The sequence below is a fragment of the Haliaeetus leucocephalus genome, unplaced genomic scaffold (genome assembly GCF_000737465.1).
Source record: "Haliaeetus leucocephalus isolate CR32 unplaced genomic scaffold, Haliaeetus_leucocephalus-4.0 Scaffold160, whole genome shotgun sequence".
NCBI lineage: Eukaryota > Metazoa > Chordata > Aves > Accipitriformes > Accipitridae > Haliaeetus > Haliaeetus leucocephalus.
This window is the reverse complement of record NW_010972596.1, coordinates 336,257-346,224: the sequence shown is the minus strand read 5'-3', so window position 1 is coordinate 346,224 and position 9,968 is coordinate 336,257. Positions and strand designations below refer to the sequence as shown.

General features: G+C 53.5%; 1 protein-coding gene across 1 annotated transcript in view; it reads right to left on the bottom strand.

Annotated features, from left to right (window-relative positions):
- The window catches only part of ATL2 (atlastin GTPase 2), a 43,384-nt gene extending 39,867 nt beyond the window's left edge, over nucleotides 1-3,517 (bottom strand). Inside the window, exons 1-4 of the mRNA XM_010562524.1 lie at nucleotides 3,484-3,517; nucleotides 1,313-1,422; nucleotides 579-762; nucleotides 64-243 (exon numbers count right to left, since the gene is read on the bottom strand). Coding sequence (XP_010560826.1) covers nucleotides 64-243; nucleotides 579-762; nucleotides 1,313-1,422; nucleotides 3,484-3,517 — 508 coding nt within the window. The remainder of the gene's footprint in view (nucleotides 1-63; nucleotides 244-578; nucleotides 763-1,312; nucleotides 1,423-3,483) is intronic.
- Nucleotides 3,518-9,968: the final 6,451 nt, after the last annotated feature.

Here is a 9,968-nt window from a genome sequence, read left to right as displayed (position 1 = left end):
GGAGCGGCGCACGCGCGGCCCGCGACCCGCCCCTCCTCCTCCCCCTCAATCCCAGGGCGGCGCATGCGCCGTCGCTCTCGGCCCGCGCCCGCCTCCCCGCCCGGTGCCGGGGTGATGGGGGCCGCGGCCCCGGGGAGAGGAGACGGGAGTCCCCCGCCTGCACCGGGAGGGAGCCTCCCCTCCGCCTGAGGGGATCGGCGAAGCCCCAGGCGGCGCGGGAGGCGGGGGGAGGCCCTCTCGCTGCTGCGGGAGAGATACACAAACACATACAGAGAGCCCCCTTCACAGCCCTGCGCCCCGCCGTCGAGTAAAACGCGGAGGGCGCAGGGCTCCAGCGCTTTTGGGCGGCAGGGACGTGTTTCGGGCAAAGGGATGAAAGGTGGCGCGGCAGGTGAGGAGACCCCGAGGGCTGCGGGAAAGACCTCAGGGCCAGCGTCCCTCGGGGATCCCTCACTCCTCATCAGCCCTCATCGGCCCGCCGCTCCCAGTCATCCGCCCACTGCTCCCAGCACAGCTCGCTCAGGTAGAAAACACAGCCTGCCGCCTGCGTGCCACCAGGCCCATCACTGAAGGCTCACTGATGGCGTCCATCTCTATCTGTGCCGCACCGCTGTCCAGCCGGGCCCTCGCTTCTCCTTTTCCACCTCTGTTGGGCCACCAGGACAGCCGGGAAAGCGACCCAAGCGCTCTGTGTTTCTGGCAGTAACGCCAGCTCCTCGCTCTGGAGGTCTCGCTCGCTGTGGCACTGCTGCTGCTTTTGGGCTGGAAACACACAAAAGGACGGCTGTAAATCAGAACAAGCCACACATGTCCCCAAGGGACCAAACATTCCTGCTGTTACTGGGTTTTGCAAGAGTCTTGTTCCTCTAAACCCAAACTGACCTTCCTGCGTCCTTTTAAAAGGCCAACTCTTAAAGCTAGCTGCCTTTACTGCACAAAGGTTTTAGGTCTGTGAGGCTTCCTATTGCTAAAGGTCACGTAAACCTTCACAATCAAGTTGGTCGGTGTGACCTTGTCAAGACAACATATTTGTCTGATAAATCAGCATGTGAAGTGGGCAACAGCTTTGCAAAAAGCCACCTCACCGTGGTAATGCTCTCTGTAGAAACCAATTTTCTCAAAGTCCTGAGCTATGCTAACTTACTTGGTCCTGGAGCTGCAACTTTTTGAGTGACAGCAATCTAAAAAACAAGCAGAGTTTGGCTCTGTCTAAACAGAGGTGGAGGGAAAGCTCGGAAGAGATCCTGAAAGCAAAAACCAACAGGCTGTCGTGGCACTTGGAAATGCTTTAGAAACCTTCTCGAAACCCCACTTTCGGTCCTTTACTACTGAGGTAGCACAGAAGGGTCTTCCTGACATTGGGGTCCATTAAACTTGGTGCTGTGCTTACAGTGGCAGTCCTTGCCTCGGAGAGTTTAATGTCTAAAACACATCAAAAAGACATTAAAATGTCTAAAAGGTGCTGCAACCACAGCAAGTGAGAACTGCAGAGGGATGCAATGATCAAACTAATATATATTCAATTCTAGTTATGCTACTTGGAATAATAAAATATGCAATGCTGTAAAACTGTCAGGAACTTTATTATTCTAGATCTACATCAGCATAAATGGAAGCAGGATTCAACCCCTTTGTGCAGAAGTCTTGGTATACATGCTAGGAAAAAACATTGCCATTGGCCTTTTGCAGTTTAACACCCTCTACTTATTTGGGGAAAATGAGTGTGCCATTGCCTGTCCTAATCTCATCCCTAGTAAGTCAAGAGGAAAACCTTTCCTGACATCAGAAAGAAGGCAGAGCACACTCTGCATACAGAGGTATTTCAGAGATGCAAAGGAAAATACGTTGAAGTAAAACACATCGAAAGCTAGAAACACTGTTAACTGACAGACTTAAGCTTCAGCAGCTCAGTAAGAAAACTAAACTGGGAAAAAAACCCACGATACTAAAGAAGTTTCCCAGTTCTGTTGTTAGTAAACAGGCTTGGTTTCTGATCAAGTCTGGAACAGTTTACGCGGAGAAGTTTGAAATAGCGCATATACAGACAGATAGATTTCTGCTCCGTGCAACAGGATTTGCTGCTGCTGTAACGTGAGAACAGAAGTCAAGAACTTGGAGGTCAGAAAGCTCAACTTTAATTCTGTCCTTTCACGTTTGCAGGAAGGAAGGAGACATTTTCTGAGCTGAGGATTTTACTGTCAACATGTCATCCGCTGGCTGCAAAGGGCCCCATCTCCACCACACTCCCAGCTCCATGCCACTTTCCTCTGAGCCAGGCTATGCAAGGAGTTAGCACTGAAACTGCTTAAGCTAGCTGTGGATTTAGCCTGAAGGGAGCGTGGGAGCAACTATGCAAACCACTGGCAGGCTGTGGTGGAAAGGGACCGCAGGAGCAGGAGGACACGTCTAACTCGCAAGTGCAGGTTGGGCCAATAGTCCCCTCAACCAGCAAAGGCACAGTTTTGAGCTACAGACAGCATCTTCTCCTGGATTTGGACATGCTGGTTTAAAAAACTGCTGTCCCAAGCTTGTCCCCAGCCCACGTTGGGCCAGTCGACACAACCAGTGTCATCAGCGCAATGAGCCATCTCTGCCCAAGGCAAAGGCTGCTCAGCCACCCTGCTGGGTAAGTTGTCCCCTCCCACAGCTGGAAGGGAAACAGATCCACCACAATGTCTCCTGGCCTTCAGGCAGCGTGCCACGGCAGGAGACAGAACAGTTCCAGACCCATGCAGGCAGAGTCACCCACTGGACACTAGAAGAAGCCAGATCAGACTCAGGTTCTTTATGCCTTTCTGTATAAAATGCTTCTCGATCCCTGTCAGCTAAACTGTGCAATGCTGCTGGCTTCGTTTAAGGTGACCTGCATGATGACAAATCCATAAGCCAAACACCCACCTGAAGCATGCTGAACACCACTCCTGGGCTGGGGAACAGAGTAACGCCCCATCCTGAAGGGCTGAGGGTCCTGGGATGAGCTGGAGAGGTCTCTGTTGGTGGTACCGCACTTACCAACGTCTTTCCTCATCTGCTTCAGGCTGCAGAGTCCAAGCTAGTGACAAGGCGTCAGTCTTCTCTCCAGGCTACGCAGCACTGCAGGCAGCTAGGAGCTGAGGACAAGCAGCCATGAGATAAAGGTGGTTCTCCTGGCAGCCCCCACCGTCCGCAGCAATAAGGTGCCTCCAACCCCTTGGCTGCCATCCCTAGGGCCACCCAGGGCTTCTCAAGAGAGAAGACTGGGGAGGCGAGGAGGGGTGCAGCCCTGCAGTGGTGAACCAACACTGGCACTACGAACAGCCAGGGCAGATGGTGGTCAGCTGCCCTCCCACCAGACACCACCAAGGGAGCTGCATCACTCGGGCAAGCCTGAGATTTCCCAACAGTCTCCCACTGGGAAATCCGCCTGGATCTCCAGCTTGCTCCCAGAGGCAAATACGTGCCCTCCGAGAGTTTGGAAAAGCCCTGCAAGGCACCTCATCTCACTTTTCTCTGAGAAGCACCCAGGCTGCGGCACCATGGTCCTACTCATAGGCTTCACCTACTCACAGCTTCCCACCTCTTCCAGTTGGAGCCCTCCTCCCCTCTGCACAGTGCCAGCAGGGACTGGAGGCTGTGCTGCCCACCGAGCCCCTGCCCTCTCTGCGCTGGATCCTCCCGTTGACTCCCTCTTCCCATCACCAATCCCTGCGCCCTGCCCACATGCAGAAACACGCTGCTTAGCCCTGCCCAGGCTGGCTGGTGTTTGCCTCACCACCTCTGCGAGGATCTCAGCTCCATAAAGAGGCACGCTTGGTTTCATATGCATTTTTTCTGATGTTCACCATTCCCCAAGAGCACCTCCCTTAGATTCAGGGGTGCCTTCATCTGTCACAAAGGTGACCTAAAGGTTGCCGTGTGTCACTAGAGAGTGCCCAGCGCAACCCCAAGCTTGTAGCTACCTGTGTGTCTTTGCACGACCTGGGGCTTGCCCAAGCAAAGCCAAGGTGGGACTCAGCAGGGATCCAAACCTGGTTCTCCTGCAGGCTTCCCAGTAGAGAGCTCCCAGGAAGCAGAGAGGCTGTTGGGAGCGGAAAGCAGATTGGGAAGGAAGGGAAAAAACAATTTACCAAATCTCCTGAACCTGCAGCTGTCCCACATGCTGAGAGGACATGCCTTTTTAGCTGGCAGCAGCACACATGCTCAAGACACAGAGAGCAGCCCCTTGCATACCACTCATTTTTAGCAAGCCGAGTGGGAGACCCGTCCCATTCTGCCCTGGTGATGACTCAAGAGCTGCTCTTCTGGGGAGGAGGGATGAAATAACATTGAATTTTAGCTGCTGTCAGAGCAGCTCAGAGCATGTTGCTAGGCACCAGCTGCAGGAATTGCCCGCAGGTGCTTTCACAGGAGGGGTTGGGCTAGTTTACTGGGCTCTCCCACTGCAGCCCGGTGCCAAATACCTTTGAAAGGGGCATAATCCATTCTCAGCCTGAAGCAGCTATTGCACAATCTCCCCAGCATTAAGGGTTTAAATCGAGGGGCTGTGGCGCAGTCCGGGGAGGGGCAATGGGCAGACTCTGGAGCCCCCCATGCCTGCGTGGTACGTGTTAGTGGGGCTCTCTGGGGTGGTGGTATGCAGCCTTCCCATAGAGGTGGCAGTCTCACAGGTGGGAATGGCAGCCGTCTCCCCCGTCCTGCCCTGTCTTCCTGTATCAGGGTGATCAAAGCCTTCGAAGGATTAAATGGCTAAGTGGTTTTCTTCTGCTCCTGGGAATGAAGCTCTATAGCCAGCTGAAGCTTTCATGTGCAAGCATTTGCTCAAACGGACTCCTATGATTTGGGCCTGTGCGATTTCCATCTCACTGTTATGCAAGAGCACAACAAGATGAGGCTGCTTTTAAAGCCTGGGCTAGATACTGACTCCTGTGGAGGCTGCAGTGCTGCTGAGAGTGCCAATACACCTGCAAACCCCAGGGCTGCCCCACTGCAGAGATGGCTCTGTCTACACCCAGCATGCTGCCTCCAGCCTCACCCGGAGGATGTGTCTGCCTACCTGCTGCCTGCTCTGCAGTGCATTTTGAGCTGCCTCTCTAAAAATGAGACCAGCTCTGCTACTGGGGAGTATGCGCACATGTTAAACGCCGGGATGGTGAAATGCATTTCCACACAGGCTTTAAACTGCTTTTTCTCACCTGACCTGGGCATCTCTAAGCACCTCTGGTGTTCAGGTCCCCTTGGTGGCATTTCCTGATGGCTCCTTAGGCCATCAAGGCCACCACAGAGAAAGAACCTTTCCACAGCCCCAGACTCTAGTTCCCAAACCTCTTGTCCTAGAAAAAGAGGAACTGCTCCAGCTCTCACTGTGATGCCCCTCAAATGTCTTGCAGAGATAATCACACCAGCCCCTGAACCATACAGCCTCCTCCAAGGCACAGAGCTGTGTCTGCTTTGCTGGTACAAATAGCAAGGCACTTGGCTCAAGGAAGGAGTCCCCAGTGGTGCCAACGCGATTGGCGATACCATGCTTCAGCCCGCGCTACTAGTGTTTTTTCTGCATGGTGCAGCATGCAAAGATCAGGTTACCAGAGACAATTTGGGATGAGAGAAAGTACTCCACCTTCACAGAGGCATCAGTGTCATTTCAGAGTCTCACTAGGAAAAATGCTGTGTAGATGTTTTATTCTTTAATGTAATAAAATAAGACTGATTCCTTAGTGTGCTGAGGGTATTTGCTAGGGAACACTCCTATCAGCACGGACTGTAGCTTTTAGAAAAGGATATTTGTCCTTGCAGCTTAACCGATGTTTCATATCGCAAGCCAACTCCTCTTTTATGGGGGAGCATAGTGTGTGATACTGATTTGAGTGAAGCAGTGCAGCTTTACACCTGGGGAGGGTATTTTGCATTAAGCCCTGCGCAGGCAGACCTGGCTCCTAGTTGTGTGTGGGGTTGAGTATGATTGCCCTGGCATACAAAGGGTGCTAATTACACAGCAGTTTATTTGCATCCTTTGCAGCTACATGACTCTGGCTTTGCTGGGCGAGATTTACAGGTCCTCACAAGGAGGCAGGTGGTTTCTTCCCAGGGTTTCACATGGTTTCTTCCCATGCAAGTCCAGACTAGCTGCATAGAGATGAGTTTAAAAGAGGGGTTCTGCTGTGAATTTCCACAGCACCAGAGAAGCTGAGTTGCAGCTCTTATTGTCCTTTCCTGGAAGGCAAACCCCGTCCAACACAGGGTCCCACACACACCCTTGGATGAGGCTGCATCAGCCCATCGCTCCATCAGGACGGGTTTGGATGCAATTTAGCCACGCGGTCACAGCCCACCCTGCCCAGCTCAGGAGAAGTTTTGGACGAGCGTGGGCTGCCTCGCCAAGGACTCGGGTACCTCGAAGACATGGTAGCTGTCGGCAGGAGCTGGAGTGAGACCCAGTGACAGCAGCCACAGGAAACCCCAGGTCAGATGGGGACCTGAGCTTCTCCCAATAGCCCTGTGGGCTTACGAGAGGGTGCCTGGGGCAGCAGGACCCTCCAGGGCTGGGATAACTGCTACGCTCTGCTCTGAACCAGGCCTGGAGCACAATCCTTAATACACTGATGAAACTGTCTGGATCCGATCTCTGGCATCTAATCAACAGCTTAGGGCTGAGTCTAGACATGAAGGACCGGACCAGTTCTGCCATCTGTGTTTCCAGGTTCAGTCTGGCCTCTGGGCCAAGCTACGGACACAAAGCAGAATGTGCCATTTAATCTGACTGGATTAATGTGTGAATTTAATTAGATTTAATCTACTCTCAATAAAATCTAGAACACACTGTAGAAAAACGGCATTTAATCTTTCTCCAAGCCTCTTTGTATGTGTCTGAGCAGGGGGCCCACAACATAGCCATGGGCAATCGCAATGAAACAAGAAGCCAAGTTTTAGCAGCACCCAGAGTATGGGGCTGAGATCAATGTCCTGTCATCTTCAGATTTATGCTGGTCTGATTCAGAGGTTCTCCTGCCCCATACTTTTCTGTGTGACAGAGGAGAGCATGGGGAAGGCAGAGGAATGTGGGGAAGGCATGGTCACGGGGACTGGTACCCACCAGCCCCAGCCCTGCTTCTGCGCTTGGTCGAGAGGCAGCAGGGCTTGTGTCGAGGGGGTCCCCACGTTCGTCTCAGTGCTCTCAGGAACTGCAGAGGGCTGTGCTGCTCCACAGGAATTTCAGCAACTGCAGGTCTCCCCTTGCTGAGCTGAGAAACGCACTCCCGTGAGCCAGGCGAGCGTGTCAAAATAAAGGTGGCCACTCCAATACCACCAAAGCAAAGTGCACATGTCCTTTGGGAAAAGCACAGTGCCAGGTTGCTGCTGGGGACTGCTCATTGAGAGCATGGCTGGGTCCTCCAGGAAGACTGTACAATGGGTTCAGGTGCTGTCCTGTACACTAGCTCCATGTCAGCTTGCTCTGTGCGCCCAAAAAGCACAGTATTGCACCAGTTTTGATCACATTTAGGTAGTTTGACAAAAGAAGGCTCCAGTGGCTCATCACAAGGAAAAACATAAAATTATTTGGAAATATTAATCAGGGGGATATCAGCTATTTTGTGCAGCTCAAGTAGCATTAACTTGCAAGAAAGAGAGAAATAGTGAGGGAAGGAGAGGAAGAAGGCGTTTTACTCCTTTCCTGATTCTGCCTGCCCTGGATAAATGCAGCCTGGCTGTAGCAGAGGGCTGGACGTTTAACTGCCCAAACCAAAGGCAAATTCATTTGAGATCCAGGGATTAAGATACAATCATTTGATCTCAGATTAAACAGTGGATGAGCACCACAAAGGATAGCTTAAAACATTTGGAAAGGTGTTAAGGAAAATCAGGCAGGATTAAATAACAAAATAGCTGCATTAAGCTAAAATGCTGCCCTGGATCATAGGAAGCCGGGGCACCGAAGAGCCTGCCGGCAGGGACAGTCGAGCACGCTCAGTGCCATGGCTCTGCAGTGTTTGGAGGGGTTGAGCGATTGACTGTATGGGAAGAGCAGGGCAGCTTGCTGTCTGGGGCAGGTGAGCTGTGATCCAGCAGGGCCAATGTCCCACCCTAGCCCCACCAGTCCCATTCAGGGCTCTCTGGGGATGGCACAAGGGCGGCTCAGCGTCCCCGCTGACCCAGAGCAACCTCGGGGATGGAGCAGAAGGGACTGCAGGGAGACCCAGCTCATGACTCCCACCAGCTTTGCGAGCAGCGTTTCGGGAGGGGAGCAGAGGAGCACGAGGGCTGCCACGTGGCTGTCACTCTGGATAAGGGATGTTTGGCAGGTGCATGAGATGCTTCACATCATCCCAGGCCTCTGGTGCTCCTGCACTGGTGCTGGCCTCCAGCTGCCGGGCTGGTTCTTGGCATGGTCCCACTGCTTGCAGTACCCTGACCTCTTCGCGGGAAGATGCAGAGCAAAACTGAGAAGCCCAGAGCATCTTTCCTCTACCACCACAGGGCCACACTGGTGCCCTGCTCTGCCAGTGCAGGATTCGGGGGGGGGGGGCAAAACACAATCAAGGGATAACTCGAGCTGCCTCAGTGCCAACCAGCTGTCCCCCCACGTTTCCATTTCTCACCCACCCTATGAGTTGAAAACAACAGGAACTCGCCCTGCCCCGCTCCAGTTTGTTGCTCATATTAACTGCACGCCCTCACCCTGAGGGGAGCATGGCCACCTGCCAAAAACCCTTATTAGGAAGAAATTATCCAGCAGAAATAGGCTAGCTAGCTGCAAGTATGTGCTTGAGGATGACAAGCCCAGGCTCAGGCTCTGAGTGCAGCGTGGCTTCTTCCCAGCCTTGCTTTGGGAGCTTTTGGGAACTTTCCCCGCCAGTGTGGTTTCTTTTCCTGGACTTGGCCTGTATTTCCTAGGACAAATCATCCAGCTCCCTCGAGCGACTGCTCATTTGCAGCCAGCATGGATCATCGTTAGCCATTCCCACAGGTTTCCCGATGTCCTCCACATGCCCGTTTTGGCTACTTTGTTCTGCAGCACCTTCGAAATCATTAATACAGTGCTGTTAAATGGGTGTCAGTCCTAGATGGGCAGCACCACCTGAAATCAGTGCCTGGGGACTGTGGCACCGACCCAACCCCTACATGTTGGTAGCCGCTGCTTGGGGGCTCCACAGCTCAGCCCCAGCGTTTGCTCCACTGCAGCTTTACGAAATGCAGAGAGCAGCTGTGAGGCTGGGGGACACAGAGCTGTGCTGGGTGGATGCCGGGTCTCCGTCAGGTCTGGGCAAGATGCAGCAGGAGCTGACGGCCATCAGCTGGCGGAGACCCAGCGTCCCAGCAACAGACACAGGTCCCTGCTTACACCCATCGGAGCCACAGTGTCCCACAGATAAACAGCAGCCTTTTCTCACAGTGGCCAAAGCCACCTCCCCGCTGCAAACATTGGGCCGCTGGCTTTACAAATGGGTTGTGCCCTTGCGAGGCTGGTGCCTCCATCACCAAAAAGCACCTTGCAATGAGGAACCCCAAGGCTGGGAAGGGTCCGAGCGTGGGACTGCCCAAAAGCACGTAACTGCTTTTCCTTCTTCTTCTTGTCCGAGGGACAGTGGTCCTGCAAACCACAGCCTGTTTTCCAGGCAGCCCCACTGCCAGCCGCAGCCACCTGGCAGGCGCAGTGACCCCGAGTGATTATTTAACAGCGGATTGTATAACAGAGCGGGGCAGACGTTACATTTCTGTCCCTGACCTCAGCCCTGGGACTTCTCCCACCCAGAAAACTTCCAGTCTAATCTTTCAGACCTTGAGGGAGCAGCCTTGGGCATCTGACACCATCCTTTAGAGATGAGCGATCAGTGGGGACTGGGTAGCTCTGGACAGGAAAGGGTGGCCCAACACATCTCAGTCCCACAGAGGGGAGAAGAGGAGGGAGCCTAATGCCTCACCAAGGGCTCAGGTGTGGAGCCCAGACCCTGCTGAAATGCCCAGGCTGACCCTGCAAAGCCCCCCTTGCTCCC